This window comes from Panthera onca, chromosome B3 (genome assembly GCF_046562875.1).
Source record: "Panthera onca isolate mPanOnc1 chromosome B3, mPanOnc1 haplotype 2, whole genome shotgun sequence".
Lineage (NCBI taxonomy): Eukaryota > Metazoa > Chordata > Mammalia > Carnivora > Felidae > Panthera > Panthera onca.
The window spans coordinates 11880365-11903003 of NC_138344.1; the positions used below are offsets into that span (position 1 = coordinate 11880365).

Below are 22639 nucleotides of genomic sequence, written 5' to 3' on the forward strand. Positions count from 1 at the left end.
TCATGGTTTCTCCTGTAGATGAACCTTGAGGTTTTCCAAATGTTTACTACTAAAAATAGCAAAATTGTTTTAAATATTTTATTAAAAAAATTTTTTTAATGTTTATTTATTTTTGAGAGACACAGAGACAGAATGCGAGTGGGTTAGGGGCAAAGAGGGAGGGAGACACGAATCCGAAGTAGACTCCAGGCTCTGAGCTGTCAGTACAGAGCCTGACGCGGGGCTTGAACTCACGAGCTGCGAGATCATGACCTGAGCCGAAGTTGGATGCTCAACCAACTGAGCCACCCAGGCACCCCAAAAAATGTAAATATTTTCATTTACACATGTAAACGTTTCTCTAGTTCTGGGTCTTCCTAGGGCTTGCATGCACACCCATCACTTTCCTAGGTACTGTTGAATTAACCTTGAAAGCAATTATGGAGATTTATACACTCCTTTTCACAGTGAACTTGAGTTCCAGTTGCTTCCCAGTCTTAGAAACACTTGGTAATTTCTGACTTCCTAATTTTTGCTTATCTGAGAAGTATGAACTATTGATCAGTGGCATGGGTGAACACTTGTTTTCGTATCTGTTAGGCATTCATGTTTCTAATGAATTGCCTGTGCATTTCCTTTGCCTATTTTAGGGTAATTTGTTTGTTCTTACCTTTTCTATAGTGCCCTTTATACATTCATGATTTATTTGTTACTCATAACAGTTGTTCTAGGTATCTTCCAGGTTGTGGTACACTTTTCTATTTTGTGTCCTTTTTCTTAAAATTGAGGTATAACTCTGAAAAGTAAACAGAAGGAATTATCACAGAGTGATAGAAGTTTGTGGGGTTTTCATCATTCTGAAATGTCATGATCTTGTGCCTTAGTAGTTTGTTGTGCCAAGTATCTAAGCCATTGACAACCATTCTCTATGTGTCCGAAAAAGTTTTCTTGAATTATTTTGTGGTAATTTCCTCCTAATTCTTGGTTTTAACTTTATGGAACTTTCTGTTTTGGATATTGAACTCTTGGGATGGTTCCCAATATTACTACCTTTTTTATTTTCCATTTCTGCTTTTTAGATTCTACTTTCTAGGAGATGCCCTTCACTTTATCTCACATTATGTCTTTTCTACTTCTTTTTTTCTTTTTTTTTTTTGAGAGAGAGCACAAGTGGGGGAGAGAGGCAGAGGAAGGGAGAGAAAGAATCTTAAGCAGGCTCCACACCCTGCACGGCTTAATGCGGGGCTCAATCCCATGATCATAAGATCTTGACCTGAGCCGAAATCAAGAGTTGGATACTTAACCGACTGAGCCACCCAGGCATGCCTCACATTATTTCTTTCAGGCTTTTTACTTCTCTTGTCATGTTTTATTTCCCAGATCTCCCCCCCACCCCCACCCCCACCCCTTCATGGTTCTCTTGAATGTTTTTATATTTCTGTTGAATTTGTTTTCCATCATTCATGTTAGATATTTTTTCAAATGGCTTGGTTATCATTGTCTGCACACATATTTAGGAGTAGGGGCCTAGCCATCTGACGTGGGTGGAGCCTGATCAACTTTGAGTGCTCACCATGGGTGATGTGGTAGGGCTGCTGCCTTGGGAGGCTTCCAGTGTGTAGTTCCTCCTCTTAGATGGTCAGATTTTGTGGAGAAGAATCCTCCCATCTCCTGAGTGGAGGGCGAAGGCCTGGCTGTCTTCATTCTGGAGTCTGGGAGGCAGAAGGCCAGGTGATGGCTCATCTAGTGTGCATATGTCCATATGCTCCTGTTTCAGTGCGGCAGCCTTGCCTCTTGGCTGTGCCCACGTAGCCCAGTTCAGAGACCTTTCCTTCATACTCTCCAGAGAATAACTTCCACATCTTTTGCTGGGCAGAGTTGGAGATTTGGGCGTCTCTTGTGACTCTGGGTATCAGTTACTTCTAAGCATTGTTGAAAAGACCCAATCCTTAGTTTTCACCCTCTCCTACTTGCAGAGGTGTCTAGAGAGACTCTGGGGGGAATTTTGTAGTATAAACCAGGTTGGTTCGCCTGTTAGGTCTGTTGAGTGATTTCCCTTGCTGCCAATATTTTGTGGCTCTTGTTTTCTCTCTCATTTTCCCTTGTCTTTATGGGCTTATCTCTTTTTAAGACCCTCCCTTTACTGTTGTGTTAGTGGAGTTGGGCAGGAGGAGAAAATCATTCTGGTGTTTAGCCCACCATCTTTATCTGGAAGCTACCCACGTAGTTCCTTATAAGCCTGAAGGACTTGTAAATATTTTATCCTGCAGTTTTAGATAGTTTAGATGGTGGTGAGAAGTTTCTAGGTTAGGTCTGTAATTTTCGCTTCTCATCGGATCTTCATAATGGACTTAAGAGGCATTATCATGCCCCTGTTGCAGGTGAGGAAACAGAAGCATTTTGAGCTATAATAAAGGAAAGGTGTAGAGGTCTTCACTCTAAGAGATGCTGTTGGGACCTGCACCTCAGGTTTTCCTGACTTAATACTTACACTTGTTCCCCTGACTCTAACCCATTCCTCCTCTAGGGTAACATGGCGTGAGAGTGGGCCGGGTTTTCTCTGGGAATTTAGGGCACAGGAACCAAAGACAAGGTGTCTTTGCTGCAAGTGTTTTATATCTCTACTCTGTTGGCCTGTTCCAGTGCAAAGAGAGGATGAGGCCCGTGAAAAAGGCACTGAAACAGCTGGACAAACCTGACAAGGGGCTCAATGTGCAGGAACAGCTGGAGCATACCCGAAATTGCCTGCTGAAAATCGGAGACCGGATAGCCGAGTGCCTTAAAGCCTACTCAGACCAGGAGCACATCAAACTGTGGAGGAGGTGAGTGGCCTTGGTCTCAGAATGCCTTGTTTGATTTGACGGGGGGGGGGGGGGGGGGGGGGGGCGGAATCTGTTCTTGTTTTATAAAGGGTGACATAACCACCTAATGAAAATCTTTCCCCCAATAAAAATCATCTATTGGCAACATACCTGCAGGCTTCAATTTCATTTTCCTGCAATAGGTCATTCCACTGAGACCAGTCTTTGAAATAGGTAGGATGATGTCATTATTTTACAAGAGAACAGCAGGAGTACCGAATTTGCTGGCCTATTCTCAGAACAAGGACTTGGTCTGTAAGCCTGGAAGGGATAAAAATCATCTGGTCTCACTACTTCACCCACCTCAGGGTGCTAGTCAGATATAAAAACTATTTGATCAGTTCTTTACTAACACACGAGGTGAAGCAAAGGTTAAAATCACCAGAACTGTGATTTCTCTATCCTCTCTGATAATTAAAAAGAACGCTAGTAGTCATTTGTATTAATACAGTTTAATACAGAACTTCAGTTTTTAAGGCATATCATGGCTCGTATATATTCATTTATGTATTCACTTAACGATATTTTACAAAAACAACTGGAGTGTCTTCCTCAAAAATCATTGTAACACTGAGTCTCTAAAATCCACAGTCTTTGAACTCCTATACTTCATGGTTAATATAATTATTTAGGTATAATATGCCCAATCTCAGTGGATTGGTTTTGAGTGAAAAATAGATTTAAGAAAACTTCGCCATGATGCTATCTGTAGCATGCTTCACAGCCATTAAAAAGATATTAAGCTTCAAATGTTACTTTTATTCCCCTTTATGCTGTTAACCAGCTTCTTCCTGTACCTAGCTAGCCTCTGGGATGTATTTCTACCCAACTTAATCTCTGTTGGAAGATAACAAAAGGTCATCCTAGTACATAGTCTGTGAAGCTAGGATTCCTCCTGTGACCTAGGGCCTGTCTGTGTTTAATTGTGCCAGGTACTGTGGTCCTGGCTAACAGTAGTTCGTAAGAAGGTCTTTGTCCACTCAGAAGAGACGGCCCTTGATGAAGTGGTGATTGTGAGACCATGTGTGTGGTAGGTGTTCGAGAAGGAGGAAGGGCCTGCAGAAGAGCAGTCGGAGGAAACTCTCTGAGAGGCAGGCGAGTGGGCATGGGCAGGGTGGACTTGCTCAGATGAGGAGAGTTTTCCGGCTTTGGCGAAGGCTTCAAAGTGAGACAGTGAGAAGGGGGGCTGGGAGGTTTTTAGGGTTTAAAGGCAGTTTGTTAAGACCACTGATGGCTTTGCACCTGATGCAGCAGGTTTACTACTTAGGGAACCCGTGGTTCCTGTGGGTGGCGTGACCTGGTGAAACTCTTCTCTTCAGTGTGTGGAGAGAGGTGAGACTCCTTTTCCAGCTCACTGCCAGTACCCCTGCCTCCTTGTTCTAGACACCTGTTTTGCCCAGCACTCTCCTGTTCACTGTAATGCCTTGCTGGGGTGGATGGGGTGGAATTACAGTGGAGGCGCCCCTTGGGAGTTTTCAGGAAGAAAGGATAGACTTTGTGGTGACAGCTGGGAGGAGAAGGGGCAGGAGCACGGAGATGCCCGAGTGTATGGAGGTCTCCACCTGGAAGATGGTAATGACGGGTTGGGTGGCAGAATCCAGGAAGTGCAGAACGTGGAGGAAGACTCCAGGGCTTTCCTGAGTGCCAGTGAAATAAGGGATTTTAGCTCGGAAACAGAGCCTTCGTCTCCAGACCCCTCAGTCAAACTCTGTGGACACGGCATCTGAAGGAGTGTTAATGAAACACAGACCTGAAAGAATGTTTCTGTTATTTAATTTCTACACTTGGAGAGTATCCATTGCAGAATTCAGTAGCTTGCCATCCATAAGGAGAATAAAAAGTTATTTTAAAATTCTGTAATTTACTAGAACTATTATTTTTTTTTTTTTTAGGAACCTATGGATTTTTGTTTCCAAGTTTACAGAATTTGATGCTCGAAAATTGCATAAATTGTACAAGATGGCTCATAAGAAAAGATCTCAAGAAGAGGAGGTAAAATACAAATTTAATCCTAATTCGTACTAACAGATAAAAGCCAGTTTTGCACAGAGCCAATTCCTTAGTTACTGTTTTTCCCTGGGGAGATGGTCATGGAATGATACTTTTGGTGCTAGAAGGGTCCCTCGTTCTCTGCCCTCCCCTCACAGACGGATGTTCAGGTCCACCACAGCCCTGCCTCCCTGTACTGTGTGCTCCTATGCCATATTAGCTCTGCGCTTTCTCAGCACACTGCACTGGTAGTGAAAGTGACAGACTCGGTGGCTGAAATAGCCAATCTGTTAGAACCAAAGAGTGTTAAAATTCTGATAAGGTGTTGTTACCTGCATTCTTTTTTTTAATTTTATTTTTGAGAGAGAGCAAGAGAGCGAGAGAGAGAGAGAGAGAGAGAGAGTGAGGGAGGGAGGGAGGGTAAGGGGCAGAAAGAGAAGTAGACACAGAGTCTGAAGCAGGCTCCAGGCTCTGAGCTGTCAGCATGGAGACTGACGCAGGGCTCGAACTCATGGACTGTGAGATTATGACCTGAGCCGAAGGCAGACGCTTAACCAACTGAGCCACCCAAGCGCCCCTACCCTGCGTTCTTATGCCCATAATCATTTATTCTCTCGTCTTGTGGTAGTTTATAAACGTGGCTCTTGATAAGTCATGTGGGCAGAAAATACTTGTTTTGTTCTTTTCTGGGTCACGTATACTTGGTGTTCCTTCCCGCGTTTGTATGTAACGTCCCAGCTACTCACGTAAAGGAGCCAACATGAGAAGGTGCCCAGAAGTTCCTTCCCTTCTTTGGCATAGGGGGATGGGCACATAAATGCCTTAGCTGATTTTGAAGACATGCCCATTCACAGATCTGCTGACCTGCCACATCAGCCCTTTAGGGCCCCCAAATCAGCCATTTAGAGCCAGTCTCTGGACATTTAATACCTCCTCCACTAACCTGTCAGCTCCTCAAAGGCAGAGATATTATGCTTCTCATCCTCTGCTATATCCTCAGTGCCTGGAAAGGTACTGGGCACAGCGAAGGTGCTTAGAAGTATTTGTTGCATGAACTTAACATGCTTAGTAGTGTGTTGTACTGTAGAATAGTATGCTCAAGTAGCTTATAATTTAGAAGAATATGGTATGGTAGTAATATATAGAGATAATATACTAGTATCATTGAACGTTAATGTAAATTTTAAGCAGTATAAAAGTTTGCAAGGATAGTCAGGAAAAGCCTGAGGAGGGAATGAAATAGTGGGAAAGACCCTGTAGTGGGGAGTGAAAGTTACGATGAGGGTTTATAGCTGAACACACGATGGTAAAGGGGCCACGTTAGTCTAAGTATCAGCAATTAGCATATTGAACAAAAATAGTGGTCCTGCTGCTGGGGTGTGCACTATCACAGCCTTCTGGAGGGACAGTTCAGTCAGATTTGTCAAAAGACAAAAACAGTTCTTCTGAGAATTTAATGAGGTAATTAAGGATTTAAACATGTTTATTGTGGAAATGACTTGAATGCCCAACAATAAAAAATAGATTAACTAGATTATGATATATTCATGCTGGGGAATATTATTCGGCCATAATACAATAGTGTAAGTAAGTGTTTACATGAGAAAATTTTCATAATGTGTTAAGTGAAAGAAGAATACCAAATAATATTTTTGTTGTTAAAAAAAAAAAAAAAATACACACACATATAAACACAAGCTTAGAAAGATATGGACCAAATCGCAGACATTAATTTCTTTGGTAGTGAGATTTTAGGGCACTTTACATTATTTTTTGCTGTTGCTGTTCTTATTATATTTTCTAATATTTTTCTATTACATATTCTTGTGTGGTAAAGAAGTAAATAAACATTGAGTTGTTTAGCTTGATGACTTTGGCGTAGGAACTAGTTCCCACTGGGCTAGTCAGAGGTTGTTTGCTCTAGTTAGTCTAGGAAAGTTGTGTTCCTACTTTTACATGGTCCAAGATGAGTCTCTGAGAAGGCTGACAGCCCGGGCATCTGTCCTGGGCGGGCCCTGTGCAGTGGCACCCAGCAGCCCATGCACACGGTCTTACAGTGACTTGCCAGGGGAGCGTGACTTTCTTGTCAGAGCATCAGGGGGAGTTCAGGGAAACTTATGAACATGGTTTATAAGAATATAGTAGATGGCAGGTTGGAAGCCGGAAGAGGGGCAAGAGGGTAATACTTAGAGGTGGTGACCTCTGTACTATTCTTGGGAATTCAGCCTGGGGTCTTAAGATTCTTTGGTTTCCTTTTATTCTCAGGAGCAAAAGAAGAAAGATGATGTGATTGGTGGTAAGAAGCCATTTCGACCAGAGGCCTCAGGCTCCAGCCGGGACTCCCTGATATCTCAGTCCCACACCCCACACAACCTTCACCCTCAGAAGCCTCACTTGCCTGCCTCCCATGGCCCACAGATGCACGGACACCCAAGAGATAACTATAATCACCCCAACAAAAGACACTTTAGTAATGCAGGTAGGTCATTAAGTGGAGTTTTAAAAAAAGATGCCAAAAGAATCATTGTATTTTCCGAAAATAGCTAGACCTTTGTACTTTATTCTCCTTCAACACTTTACTGTCTTCTTTTGTCTTAGTGACACAGCACATGAAGTAAAGATCCAAAAGGCTCCAGCTCTAAGAAGAACATGGCCACCATCATAAACAAATGACAGACTGAGAGAAACAATTTACATTATATAGGACAGTCACATGGTTAAAACTGCTAATACTGAAAGAGCCTTGTAAATTGGTAACAAAAGAATAACCAAATAGAAAAATGGGCAAAGGTTAGGAGTTGGGAATTCATACAGAAGAGGAAATTCAAATGGCCAATATGACAAGATGGCCAGCATTGCTGTTAGGGAAGTGTAAATTAAAGCAATGGTAAGCTAAATTTTTTTTTTTTTTTCCGGCCATTCAGATCAACAAAAGTTAAAAGGGTGAAATACATACAAATTGCTAAGAGTGTGAATTGCTACAATCTTTCCAAGAATTAATCTCAAATATCTTAAATACATAAGCCCCTTTTCTGTATGTATGAGGATGCCATTCAGTCTTAGAATGGCAAAAAGTTGGAAATAACTTGAATATCCATTAATAGGAGAATCATTGGATAAATAGTAGGACATTTGTACTCTAAGTATTATCATCAATTATTAAAAAGAATGAGTTGACTTTATAGATCAGCAACAAAATCTGTATGTCTGTGTTTAAATTTATTGAGGTGACAATCATATAACATAAACTTTACCATTTTATTTTTTATTTCTTTTTAAATGTATTCATTTTTTTTTCCTGTTTTTGACATTTAGTTTTAAAATTTATCTACTTGTTTATTTTTAAATTTACATCCAAGTTAGCATATAGTGCAATAATGATTTCAGGAGTAGATTCCAGTGATTCATCCCCTATTTATAACACCCAGTGCTCATCCCAACAAGTGTCTTCCTTAATGCCCCTTACCCATTTATCCCATCCCCCTACCTATAACCCCTCCAGCAACCCTCAATTTGTTCTCTATATTTAGGAGTCTCTTATTTTGTCCCCCTCCCTGTTTTTATATTATTTTTGCTTCCCTTCCCTTACATTCATCTGTTTTGTATCTTAAGTTAAACTTTACCATTTTAAATACCCAATTCAATGGCATTTAGTACACTCAGTGTTGTGCAACCACCACTTCTATCTTAGTTGCAAAACATTTCCATCACCTCAAATGGAAATCCCACATCCAGGAGACAGTTTGTCCCCATTCCTTCTTCTCAGCCTCCGCAGTCCCCAGTCTGTATCCTGTCTATCTGGATTCATGTATTTTGGACATTGCATATTAATGGAATCATACTATGTGTGTCTGACTTCTGTTTTCAAGGTTTATGTTTTGTTTGTTTTTATAATATAACTTTATTTTTTACTTTTAAAAATTTACATCCAAATTAGTATATAGTGAAGCAACGATTTCAGGAGTAGATTCCTTAATACCCCTTACCCATTTAGCCCACCCCCCCTTCCCACACCCCCTCCAGCAACCCTCAGTTTGTTCTCCATATTTATGAGTCTCTTTTGTCCCCCTCCCTGTTTCTATATTATTTTTGTTTCCCTTCCCTTATGTTCATCTGTTTTGTCTCTTAAAGTCCTCATATGAGTGAAGTCATATGATTTTTGTCTTTCTCTGACTAATTTCACTTAACATAATACCCTCCAGTTCCATCCACGTAGTTGCAAATGGCAAGATTTCATTCTTTTTGATTGCCGAGTAGTACTCCATTGCATATATATACCACATTCATCCATCGATGGACATTTGAGCTCTTTCCATACTTTGGTTATTATGGATAGTGCTGCTATAAACATGGGGGTGCATGTGTCCCTTTGAAAGAGCATACCTGTATCCCTTGGATAAATGCCTAGCAGTGCAATTGCTGGGTCGTAGGGTAGTTCTGTTTTTAGTTTTTTGAGAAACCTCCATGCTGTTTTCCAGAGTGGCTGCACCAGCTTGCATTCCCACCAACAATGCAAAAGAGATCCTCTTTCTCCACATCCTCACCAACATCTGTTGTTGCCTGAGTTGTTAATGTGAGCCATTCTGACAGGTGTAAGGTGGTATCTCATTGTGGTTTGGATTTGTATTTTCCTGATGATGAGTGATGTGGAGCATTTTTTCATGTGTTGGTTGGCCATCTGGATGTCTTCTTTGGAGAAGTGTCTATTCATGTCTTTGCCCATTTCCTCACTGGATTATTTGTTTTTTTGGCTGTTTTATATGTTGTTTTTTTTAAATAGTTCATTATTCTTAATGTATGTTTTTAGTTTATTCTCAAGTTAGTTAACACACAGTGTGGTCTTGTCTTCAGGAATAGATTTCTGTGATTCATCTCTTACATATGACACCCAGTGCTCATTCTAACAAGTGCCCTCCTCAATGCCCATCACCCATTTTCCCCATGCCCCCCAACCCCCTACCCCATCAACCCTCAGTTTGTTCTCTGTATTTATATGGTTTGCTTCCCTCTCTGTTCTTATTTCTCTTTCCCTTTCCCTTTCCCTTTCCCTATGGTCATCTGTTAAGTTTCTCAAATTCCATATATGAGTGATATCATATGATATGTATCTTTCTCTGACTGACTTATTTTGCTTAGCATAAAACCCTCCAGTTCCATCCATGTTGTTGCAGATGGCAAGATTTCATTCTTTTTCATCATCGAGTAGTATTCCATTGTGAATGTATGTACCACATCTTCTTTATCCACTCATCAGTCAATGGACATTTGCGCTCTTTCCATAATTGGACTATTGTTGAAAGCGCTGCTATAAACATTGGGGTACATGTGCCCCTTCAAATGACACCTGTATCCTTTGGATAAATTCCTAGTAGTGCAATTGCTGGGTCATAGAGTAGTTCTATTTTTAAGCTTTTGAGGAACCTCCACACTTTTCCAGGGTGGCTGCACCAGTTTGCATTCCCACCAACAGTGCAAGAGGATTCCCCTTACTCCACATCCTCGCCAACATGTGTTGTTTCTTGAGTTGTTAATTTTAGCCATTGTGACAGGCGTGAGGTGGTATCTCAATGTGGTTTTGTAGGTCTGTCTGTGTTGTAATGGGTATCAGTACCTCACTCCTTCCTGTGGCTGAATAACATCGCATTGTGTGGGTACACACCACAGTCTGTTATCCATTCATCTGTTGGGGTTGTTTCTACTTTTTGGCTATTGTGAATAGTACTGCTGTGAAAATCTGTGTGTAAGTTACTTTTGAGTACCTATTTTCAGTTCTTTTGGGTATATACCTAGTAGTGGAATTGCTGGGTTATGTGGTAATTCTAATTTAATTTTTTGAGGAACCATCAAACGTTTTCTGTAGTGTATGTTTGAATGTTGTTTTGAATGCTTATTCAGAACAATACTGTGTTTGAATTAGTATCGAGAAAGTTGTGAAAACACACACTATATATAGCATACATAGAAGTCCTAGTATAGGATTTTGCAAAGAATCAAATATTCCATAATAATCTTAATGAAGTGTACATTTCTTTTAAACTTCAGTTTTAGGATTTCCATTTGATTTCTTTTGAAAAATACATTTCATTCTTGTAAAATTCTCAGGCTTTTAGAAAACTTGATTTTCTTCATCTTTTCCTCTGTTTTTGAGCATACGAATTAAGTTATTTAAAAATCTTTGCTAAGTCCAGTATCTCAATTCTTGTGAATCATTTTCTGTTGTGTGTTTTATTTTTCTTGGTTTTCATCCATATATTTCTGTCTTTGGCATGCCTAGTTATTTTTGATTAAGTGGGGGAACCTATGTTTTAAAAATTGTGGAAGCTCCAGAAGCACCTGGGTGGCTCAGTCAGTCAAGCATCCAATTCTTGATCTCGGTTCAGGTCTGATCTCAGCGTCGTAAGTTCAAGCCCCATGCCAGGCTCCATGCAGGGTATGGAGCCTACTTGAAAAAAAAATTATGGAAGCTTCAGATGGTGTTGCTTTCCTAGAGAGGATTCATTCTTTCCTCCCCAAGAGCACATGGAGTGTAAGGCGATCATTCTGGTCTAGTCGTCTAGTCTGCCTCTGGGCTCCCCTGTTCCTGGGGCTTAGCTCTTCAGAGTGCTCAGCAGAGGGCCTGGAGCATTTTCTGCCCCTCATCTTCTGCAGGCCCTAGACTTCTCAGCACCATGAGACTACCTGGACTGCTCTGCTCTTCTGAGGCTTAGGTCTTCAGCCTTCTGCTCCCTGCAGATTCAGCACTTACCTTAAGGGAAGACTGGATGTGTGTTTGAGCCCTTCAAGTCTGCCATGTCCCTCTAGCCTAGAAAGACCACCGAAGGCTCAGCTTGTGCTGGTAAAAGCTCAGATATTCAGCCCCTTGCCTGTGCTCAGAATCACAGGCCTCCCCAATGACTACAGCGGTCACCTTACCTCTCTAAGGTTTTCTGCTCTTCAGTCTTAATGCCTTCTAGTCTAGTCCTGAATGCCCTGTCTACTCTTTGATGTCCTCAAACAGGTAATTTTTGTTTATCTGGCCTTTCTTACTGTCCTTGGCGGAGCGTAATTCTGCTGTAAGCTACCCTGAATTGCCTGGAAGCACAAGTGCCAGGTCTTCTAATGTTACAAATCTAAGTAGTTCTGAGTTAATTGATCCCCATTTGATTCAGGGGGACAAAAGGTAATTACTCTACAAGAGTAATTCCTCTCGAGAGGAAGAGAGAGAGAGGGAGAGGGAGAGCAAGCGAGATATATCCATGTTCGTAGATCTGATTGTATTATCTGTATTGACTTTTTCCTGGGATCAGACTGGTTTTGTGTTATTCGTGTGATGTCACTGATTTTGTATTCTGATCCTTTGAAAGAACTCTTCTTATATCACTGTAGTCTTTTATTTAAGTCTTGGATTCTTCACCCATCTCCTAAATAGCTCAGTACTTCCTAACAGCGACCTACCTCATGATGGGTTCAAGAAGAAAGAAAAGCACTGTTCAGTTCCTCTGGAAATAAATGAGTTGGCTTGATTTGTAAGCCTCTCCATGATACCGCAGACACTGACACCCCATTTGAAATACTACTTTCCATTTGAAGCCATCGCCAAGTGATTGGTTTTCATGTTGTGAAGGTGTCTCTTTTTGTTGTTGTCTGTTAAGTTATTAGGTTGAATAGTTAAAGTTTTTTTACTTCTTGGTCGTCTGGCCTGATCCACAACCAGAGCAGCAGGGAATTTAAGCCACTGGCTGAGTGTGTTATCAGTTCCTAAGCTGTCAGGTTCCTTCATTATTCTTTGGCTCTATAGAAAAGTATTTAGAAGACCAGCAGCATGAGTAGAGGGGTATCTACTTGGTGGCTTATTTTTGGTGTTAATATAGTTGTAGATAGAAGACGAATTTCCCATGAGGCCACATAGTTCTTCTGGGTAAGCCTGTGTCCCAGTTTCCTAAGGCGCCACAAACTGGGAAGTGTATTTTTACACACTTTTGGAGGCCAGAAGTCTGCACTGAGTGTCGGTCGGGTTGTCTCTCTCTGGGAGATGTGGGGGAGGATCTGGTCCCTGCCTCTCTCCTGGCTTGTAGTGGCCACCAGCAGCCCTTGTTGCTGCTTGACTTCTGGTTGCATTCTTCCCGTCTCTGCCTCCATCTCTAGTGTCTCCTTGTCTCAGACCTCCCTCTGCCTTTCTCTTAGAAGAATATCTGTCATTGGGTTTAGGGCCCAACCTACATCTAAGATGATCTCATCTCAGAATCCTTAATTACATATATAAAGACCCAGTTTCCCGGTAAAGTCACTTACAGATTCTGAGTGGACATACATTTTGGGGGTCACACTTAAACCCACTATAGCCTCCATTCCTGGACTTTTATGTGTTTACTGCCTTTCTGATTAAAATAAGTGTGATTCTTCTGAAGGAAAAGGGAGGCTATAGAAGCTGAAACAGATATCAGTTTGGCCCTACCTTTGAGAGTTAGTGTATTGATCCAAATCCAACGTTAGAGGATTCACTTTTTATAGGAGGAGGTTTATCTCCTTGATGTGGGCTGGGAAAGAGTAGTAGTAGAATCAGTATGAATAGCCTGGAAATATTTTCAGAGACCAGGCACTGGCTGACCATGTTATCTGTAGCAGTGGGTAAATAAAGTTGAGATGTGTAAACAGAAGATACCAGTTTATGGCTATGAAACTCAGCAGTTCTGTTTTCTGAATTAATGTTTAGGTTTTTTTTTGTTTTTTGTTTCTGGGTTTTTTTTGAGTGAAATCTCGTTTTAAGGGTCTGCCCCAGATTGGAGGGTAAAGAGGCAAGGAAAAGAAAAAGCAGTAATTTTTATGATTTCATAAGGAGAAAAGCAGTGAGTTTTCTTTTGCCTTCAAAGTTGAGGGAGAGAAGGTTGGGACTCATTACTGGTATGTTTACCAGCAGCAAAAAGGCTAGGAAGGAGGAAATTTAATGTCTATTTATATAACGTGTCAGTCTTTGAGTTTAAACTTCAGTGGGTGTGAAATTCAGCCATTTTTTGAAGTCACGAAACTGTTCTTTCTTTTCTTGCAGATCGAGGAGACTGGCAGAGGGAAAGAAAGTTCAACTATGGTGGTGGCAACAGCAATCCTCCGTGGGGTAGTGACCGGCACCACCAGTATGAGCAGCACTGGTACAAGGACCACCATTATGGGGACCGGCGACACATGGACGCCCACCGCTCTGGGAGCTACAGACCCAACAATCTGTCCAGAAAAAGACCTTATGACCAGTACAGTAGCGACCGAGACCACAGGGGACACAGAGATTATTATGACAGGTAGGCAGAAGGTCCCGAGACACCAGGCCGACCTCTGCCAGGAGTCTCACTGGTTAAGGGGAAGAGATAAGTGACATACACATTAATGTACTTATTAAATGTTCACTGAACATCTCATCCTGTGCCAGTCATGGTCCCTAGTCTGAACCAATGTTTTTGCCATCAGGACATCCTCAGGGTGTTGGGGAGGAATTACGGTGTAGACAGCTGATATGGTGTGCTAAGTGGATGATTGAAAGTAGAGGTTTTGAGTTTTTCCTGAGGACTGAGGCAGAGAGGAAGTTGCTGATTGTTGATTTGAGCCTTGAAGAGTCTGCTAAACAGAAAGGGGAATGGGTATCACAGGCCCAGGCCAAGGGTGAGCATCCAAAGAGGGAAGTCCAGAAGATGGACACATTGGATAGTAAGAAGGCCTTGAATGCCAGATTATAGGTCTTAAGTTGTGTTCTCTGGGTCATAGGGAGCCATTTGCAGTTTTATCCTTCTACTTGTACAGGAAAAGAGTTTTGTGTCTTCTTCTGTGGAAATGTAGGAAAGTGGTAGCTTTGAAACATTAGAGCCCACGACCAAAATTATTGAGCTTGATGTGAGGCTCTCAGATACACTGGGTAGCAGGGATCCTGAGATGGGTCCCAGCCTGTGGACCTTGCCTGCCACCAGTCCACAGTTTAGGGGTGAAAGACTTGTGAAGTTTTACCCTGTCTACAGCTATACACTACCATTAATGAGCCAAGATTGTAACTTGGGAGAGTTACCAAGTATATAGGAAGGGCTAAAGTTTTCTGTATTCTTCCTAGAATAGGACTTGACTATATTTTAACCTCACAGCAACTTTGGCTTTTCTTAGGCTAACGACATGCTTTGCTTGGACTTGAATTTAAATTTGGAAAATTTCCTATTCAGCATCTCCCTTTTTGGAGGATCTGGTAACACATTATATAGCCACGTAGCAGCTGTCTCCTTTAGAGGAGGTTTCAACTGAACCCCTTTGCCCCCGCCCTTCTGTCTCATCTTGTGTGGCTCCAGTGGGCATTTGCCCTGCATTTCTTTGTGTAGATCTGTATTTCTATTCAGCATCACTCTTTTTCTGCCCAAAGGACTTTTATTTTAGTATGGGTCCGCTGGGGATAAATTCTTCCAGCATTTGTATGTCTGAGAGAGTCTTTAGTTTGCCTTCATTTGTGAAAGATACTTGGCTGGGTATAAATTCCCAGGTTAACACTTTCCGTACTTTAAAGATGTTCCTCTTCTGTCTGCTTGCTCTGTTTCTGATGGAAAATCTGTCATCTTTATAAAACATGTCTTTTTTTCCTTCATTACTGGTTTTTAGCCATTTGGTTGTAGTGCTGCATCCTGCTGTATTTTTCCTCATGTTTGTTTTGTTTGGGAAGTGTTGAACTTGGATCTGTGGGTTTGTCTTTCCTATCAAATTAGGAAGATTTTTTTTTTTTTCAACCATTATTTCATCAGTGTTTTCCTGTCCTACCTCCCTCATCTCCTGTGGAGATCCCACTTAAACCTGTATTAAGCTGTTTGCATTGATTGCTGTCACAGCTCACTAGTGCTCTGCTTATTTTTTTTTAATTTTGTTTTCTTTCTGTCTCAGTCGGATAGTTTCTGTTGGCTGTGTCTACAAGTTCACTAAGATTTTCTTTTTCAATGTCTAACCTGCCTTGAACCCCATACAATATATTTTGCATTTCATACATTATAGTTGTATTTCTAGAAGTTGTATTTGAGCTTTTTTTTTTTTTTTTTAACTTAAATCTTTCTAACCTTTTGAAATCTGGAATATAGTTTAAAAATAGTTTTTAGGGCACCTGGGCGACTTGGTTGCGTGTCCGACTCTTGATTCAGCTCAGGTCATGATCCCCGGGTCGTGGGATCAATCCCCTTGTCGGGCTCCATGCTCTGTGTAGAGCCTGCTTAAGATTAAGATTCTCTCTAGGGGTGCCTGGGTGGCTCAGTTGGTTGAGCATCTGACTTTGGCTCAGGTCATGATCTTGCAGTTCGTGGGTTCCAGCGCTGTGTCAGGGGCTCTGTGCTGATAGCTCAGAGCCTGGAGCCTGCTTCGGATTCTGTGTTTCCCTCTCTCTCTGCCCATCTGCCGCTCACTCTCTGTCTCTCAAAAATAAATAAACATTAAAAAAATTAAAAAAACAAACTTCTTTCTCTTTCTGCTCCTCTCCCACCACTCTCTCTAAAACAAATAAATAAAATGAAATAAAAGTAAAAGCAGCAGCTCTCAAAGATGATAGTTCTCCTTTTAAATATAAAAAAAATAGTTTTTATATCATTGTTGTCTGATTCTACCATTTGGATTGGTTGTAGCTGATTAACTTATCTCCTCATTATGGTCCTTCCTCTTTTTTCCATGCCTAGTAATTTTTGATTAGATGCCTCACTGAGTGCTGGATATTTTGTATTCCTATAAATATTCTGGAACTCTGTTCTGAGAAATAGGTTATCTAGAGGCAGTTTGATTCTTTCAGCTCTTGCTGTTAAGATTTGTCAGAATGAGAATAATGCTCTGGCAGTCTAATTGTTCCCCCTCACTAGGGTAAGAACACTTTGTTGTACTCCACTGATGTCCCTTGAAGCTTGAGGCTTTTTGGTGTGGCTGGTGAGAACAGGGCCCTTGTACCTCTAATCTTCTGGGTGGTTCTTTTCCTGGCCTTGGATAGTTTCTTCACATATACACACTTTATAGTGCTCAATTGAATACCCAAGGGGAACCCTTTGCAGGTCTTTGAACTTCTTTCTGGGTGCAGAATTCTCTTTTGCATTCCATCCTGTGAGCTCCAGCTGCCTTGGTTCTGCCCCCTGCCTCTCAACTGAGGACGTCTCCCCTTCCCTGTGCTGAGGCCTGGAAACTGTCTCAGGGCAATGAGTGGGGTTGTTATAAGCCTCATCTCACTACTTTTCCATCCCTCAGGGAATCGCTGGTCTTTGTTAATGGACATCTGGTATCTTTAAAACCATTTTTTGTCCCTTTCTGCTTGTTCCAGGTAGGAGGGTGAGTCTAGTTCCCCGTATTCCACCTTGACTGGAAGTTGAAGTCACCAGCTCTCTCTCTGTTGTTTAATGAGGGGAAATTCACATAAACTGAATTAACTGTTTTAAAGCAAACAATTCAGTGACCTTTAATACATCCACAATGTTGTGCAACCACCGCTGGTGTTAAGTTCCAGACGCTTTCATTGTCCTGAAGAAAACCCCATGGCCCTTAACAGTCACTGCATTCTATCTCTGCAGCTCCAGATAATCACCAATCTGTATTTTGTCTTTATGGATTTACTTGTCTTGGATATTTTGTATAAATGAAATCAAGCAAGATGTGGCCTTTTGTGACTGGCTTCTTTGGACACTTAGCATAATGCTTGAGTCTCATCCACACTGTAGCTTGCATTGTAGTACTTCTTTTTGTGGCTGAATAATATTCCATTGTATATATATGCCACAGTTTGTTCATCCATTCATTGATGGACATTTGAATTGTTTCCACCTTTGGCCATTGTACATAGTGCTGCTATGAACATGAGCGCAAAATTATTTGTTGGAATATCTGTTTTCAGTTCTTTTGGGTCTATACCTAAGAGGTAATTGTTAGTTGTATGGGAATTCTACATTTGGCTTCTTAGAAACCACCTGTTTTCCACAGTGGCTGAAACATTTTACATTCCTACTAGCATTGTATGAGAGTTGCAATTTTCCCACATCTTTGCCAACACTTACTTTCTGTGTGTGTGTGTGTGTGTGTGTGTGTGTGTGTTCAACATGACCATCCTAGTGGGTGTGAATCCGGTAAGTAGCTCCTTGTGGTTTGATTTGCATTTCCCTGATGATCAATATTCTTTAAAGATGTTGAGCGTCTTTTCATGTGCTTAGTGGCCATTTGTAGATCTTTGGAGAAATGTTTGTTTCAGTCCTTTCCCCATTTTTGAGTTGGGTTGTTTGTCTTTTTGTTGTTGACTTGTACCAATTTTCTTTTAATAAGATAACAAGCAGTTTACTGTGGTGCTAAGTAAAAATTTTACTATTCTTTACATGGAGTCAATTTATTAAATACTTTAACTCTGCATTTATTGTTGAATGTTTGGGTTGATTGTGGCTTTTGCTGTTACTAATAACTTCTCGAATAATTTCTGTGGCTCTTTTTCCCCTCAGGCCGGGTCAAAGAATATGAAAATGTTTGTAGGTCTGGCCAGTTTTCCTGAAGGGAGTACATCTTTACACAACCTCCAGTGATTCAAGGGTGTCCTTGTTTCATTGCAGACTTGAGGTGTATGTCATTTTGTAGGGTAGGATTGGCCAATAAGTGTAAAATAGCCCTTTGTTATTACTTTTGGTTTTTTTTGTTTGTTTGTTTTTGATTCCTAGTAATGTGAACATTTGTGAACTCTGAGTCCTTTGGAAGGGTCCTTGGGTATGAGCGTGTGAGGGTGAGCCAGGTGGGCGAGGAGGAGGGGGTGGGCTTGAGCTGTCAGCTAAGCCTTGTGTCTCTGTTTCAGGCACCATCATGACTCCAAGCGGAGGAGAGCCGATGAATTTCGGCCTCAAAATTACCACCAGCAGGATTTCCGACGAATGTCTGATCACCGCCCCCCTGTGGGCTACCATGGCCAGGGACCCTCGGACCATTACCGCTCTTTCCACACAGACAAACTGGGGGAGTATAAACAACCCCTGCCCCCCCTGCACCCCGCCGTCTCAGACCCTCGCTCGCCCCCTTCTCAGAAATCCCCCCACGATTCCAAGTCACCCCTGGATCACAGGTCTCCTTTGGAGAGATCACTAGAACAGAAAAACAACCCAGATTATAACTGGAATGTTCGGAAAACATAAAGGACAGCTGGGAATGAAGGGGAGAGCAAGAGTCATTAAGCACCTGGATATTTTTGGTCTGATCCAGTAGGAGCCAGTTATCTAGACCAGTGAGTGGAGTTTCTGGACATGCTGCTGCTGTCAGCTCGCCGGTGGAAGGAGCACCTCAAGGAGCGGGGGGCCTTTCACTTGGTCCAGCTTGGGTTTGGGTCGCCACTCCTGCACTTTGACACCCCCTCCCATTCCAGCCTGGTCCTGGCCTCCCACTGCGAGGAGTGCTAGGAGGAAGACGTGACTTTTGCGTCCCAGCTTCGTGGGCTGTGTTTCCCCAGTGAAGGAAGAAGGGATCTCAGAGTCACGAGGATTTTGTTGCTGGGTCCGTGTGCGCTGGGCCCATGTGCAGTGGGCTGGGAAGGAGCGTGTATGTGAAGGTTGACGGGACCTGCTGGGCCACGCGTGATCTGCTTCACTGTGATGTGACGGATGCTGCTGACGGGGCGGGGCGTGGGTGTCGCCTCATAAGACTTGAAGGGGAGCAGGTACACTCCTCACATGTGTTCTTGGGAGAACCATACACTTGGGCCTCCTTGTGATGCCTTTGGTGCAGGGGCTGGTGGGGAGCAGCTTCCACAGTGGCCCCTTCCCTACAACACTAACCTTTCCCACACTATCTGGACATTTCAGAGGTTCGGTCTCCTGAGCGGGTCTCCTTTGCCCTGGTCCAGGGGAGAGTCAGGCCCATCTGGCTGACTTGTGCGTACTGTGAGTTTTCGGCAGTGTTGGAGCTGGCGTGGGTCTTCCTTGGCTGGGAGTGGGGGGAGAGGGGTGAGAGAGGGGCTAGAGGGGCGGTGTGGCCAGGGACCCGGAATCACCGGTGGGGTTCTGATTCCTGGGATGAGCAGTCTGAGGGCAGGGCCTGGAGAGGAGGGGAAGCTTGCTGCAAGCACGCGCCCAGGCAGGGGTGTGGGTGGCAGGCATGCTTCCCGGGGGAGGTGGGGGGGCGGGGCTTCAGTGTTGCGCCAGGTCAGCGTTTGCAGCCACGCTCGTTACTTCAGTTCCCTTCGCACAGCTTGAAGAAGTAGACTTGCACAGAACGTGCAACTCCTGACGCCACAGGGCGGGTGGACAGATGAAGTCTGGGTCCCTGTTGGGAACAGGCTCCCACTCCCAGTCGGAGATCGTTAGAATTGAACTCCATTGGTTTTAGAATGAGATCAAATAAGGCGTACACCTAAGGTAAAGTTTTTCCAAAATAGGAAGCCTCCAAGGACAGGGGACTGAGCTGCAGACAGTAAGAGTCCTACTCGGGTTGAACAGAGTCAGAAGTGGGAAGGCGAGTCAGTTGTACCAATTAATCATGCTCCTTTCACCTTACATTTTACGGATACTGGGCCTTCCATTTTATTCCCTTTAAATATAGCTTGCCAGTATTGTTTGACTGTCCAAAGGCCTTTCTAGGTGGAATAACTGACTTGAACCTACACTGTGCCTATATGCGTCCAGGCTCAGAGCTGGTGACCACCTTTCCATTGGGTGTGCACAGGGTTAAACTCCCTGAACTGACCTGTGAGGACTTCATAAAACTGTTATCGCTTACTTGCTGGTAACCTGGGCAGCACCATTTTTGCCTTTACTGAGAAATTCCCAAGTCAGCTCGCCCTAGGGAAGCAGATGTGGCTTTGATGGGTCATCGCTCGTGGGGCTGGCCGGGCGTGAGTTCCACATGAGAGTCTGGGTCCTCACAGCTTATGTTGGGAGCTTAGTAGGTCTGCCCCTTCCTTATTTATCTCCTCTCGGGACTGGGATTGTTCACCGTGGGCTCGTATCCGGTGAACATGCCCTGGACCACGGCCCAAAGAATGCCCGGGAGCCTCTGGCCACAGCCACTCCACTGGGCACATGCTGTGACTGCTTGGGAGAGAAGAGGGTGTCTGCTGTGGCCTCCACCAGCTTAACTTCTTGCTGACACTACCCTGTGTCTTTCTTGCCCAGGCCAAAGAGGAGGGCTAGGTTGGCTTGTCCCTTCCTCCTGGTGGGAGGAAGGGAGGGAGGGATGAGCCCCAGGATGTCTTCCCCTGTGGGAGGGAAGTCAGGCTGTGTCCCCTGGGAAGCCAGGAAAGTCACTGGAGGCCCTGTGTTTCAATACTCATCAGGGTTTTTTTTCCTCTGAAGTTGATAGGAGATGTTATTCCCAAAGATGTCTCATCATGAAGAAAAAGGAACTTCCTTTTGTTTACATTCAGGACTTACTGTGCCATATGATGTAGCAAAAGGCAATATTAGCCAGATCAGTGTTAAATTGATTATAAAATTACAGTATCCCCATAAAAGCATCTATTTTAGGTGTTGAGGTATGTTTAAAGAGTCAGGAAAAAGGAGGCATTTCCTCACTGACCTAAATCAGTATGAATATTGTATGCTTTTATCAAAAACAGATTTGCACAGATAGGAATTCTCTCCCTTGTGGATAGGATAAAGTACCCCAGGAACCTGTGAGGGCGATATCACAGAGCCTAGCTTTGAAAGATTCAGTAATTGGGTGGAGACTGCAGGGGTTGAGGAAGAGGGGAGTTGGCATCACCTGAAGTCTGAGTGTGGAACAAGGGTTAGCATGGTATCCCACAGCCCTGGGAAGGGGTGCGGTGAGAGCCCCAGGCATCACTGTGGTCTTTCAGAGATGCTGGAGAGAAGCCGCCAGGCCCTCTGCAGAGCCCCATCTTACGGCCCCTGGTCCCCCTCTCTCCTAGTCCTTGCGTTGGCCCTTTCACGGGAAGCCAGAACACTTCTCGCATCGTGCTGCAGGCACTCTAGCCTGATGGCTGAGAGCTATATCAGGATGTGTGGTGCACACGCGATTCGGTTACGAATTCACATGGGGACACTGGAATCCTACAGACCAAAATCCACTCGTCAGCAGGAATGGTGGCCCGGGGCCCAGCACTGGTGGTCTTCCGGGCTCGTCTGAGGGCCACAGTGTCAGGCGGAGAGAGCCAGGCCAAGGGTCCAGGCTGCTTTAGTCCATCTGACCCCACTCGTTTGGGGATAGATGGTTTTTCTTTATTGTAAAATTGTGGACTTTTCAAACCTGTTGACTAAACAGTAATTAATTTATATTTGTGAAAAATGCCACTGTCCTAGTGATTTCTGATGTAAATAATGTTGTTTATATAGTATGTATTAAATTTTCCTACATTGTACAACTGCTGTACTTTTGATTCTTGTATATTAAACAGTGTTACTAAGGATTTTTAGAATTGGGCGGACACGTTGCATTGCGTTGCATCGGCGTGAAACGTGACCAGATACGCGTCCAGCTCTCTTCCCCTGGCTGCCGGGTCATTTGGCCTGTTCGACAGCTTGTGAAATGGAGCCTTTTGAAGTTGCAGTGTTCTTCCTACCAGCACCAGCGTGTTGCTGGGTCTAGGACCCTCACAGGTTCCGGAGGTTTTCCCTGCGTGGCCACTGCCAAGGGTAGTGGTCCCTGGCTGGGCAGCTCCCCGCATCTGACGGGATTACCCGGACCAGTGACAGTCCCTGGTGGAGCAGAGCAGCCCACCCTTTCCCACGTTGGTTGTGCCAGAGAAGGAGCCCTGGAGACCTGGAAGGTGCATTTTGAAGACCTGTGTCATCCAGACAGGGTCCTGTAGCTCCCCTTCCATCCAGAGGAAGTGAAAGCACAGTGTCTGCCAGTCCACAGCAGTGAGGGTGATTTAA

General features: G+C 43.4%; 1 protein-coding gene across 4 annotated transcripts in view; it reads left to right on the forward strand.

Moving 5' to 3' along the window:
* CHD2 (chromodomain helicase DNA binding protein 2) overlaps positions 1-22125 on the forward strand; it is a 122661-nt gene extending 100536 nt beyond the window's left edge. For all 4 annotated transcript variants that reach the window (XM_060617742.3, XM_060617736.3, XM_078448976.2 and 1 more), the window contains 5 exons: positions 2623-2801; positions 4733-4832; positions 7095-7308; positions 13855-14101; positions 18613-22125. In XM_060617742.3, coding sequence (XP_060473725.1) covers positions 2623-2801; positions 4733-4832; positions 7095-7308; positions 13855-14101; positions 18613-18946 — 1074 coding nt within the window. In that variant the 3' untranslated portion in view covers positions 18947-22125. The remainder of the gene's footprint in view (positions 1-2622; positions 2802-4732; positions 4833-7094; positions 7309-13854; positions 14102-18612) is intronic.
* The last annotated feature ends 514 nt before the right edge of the window (positions 22126-22639 follow it).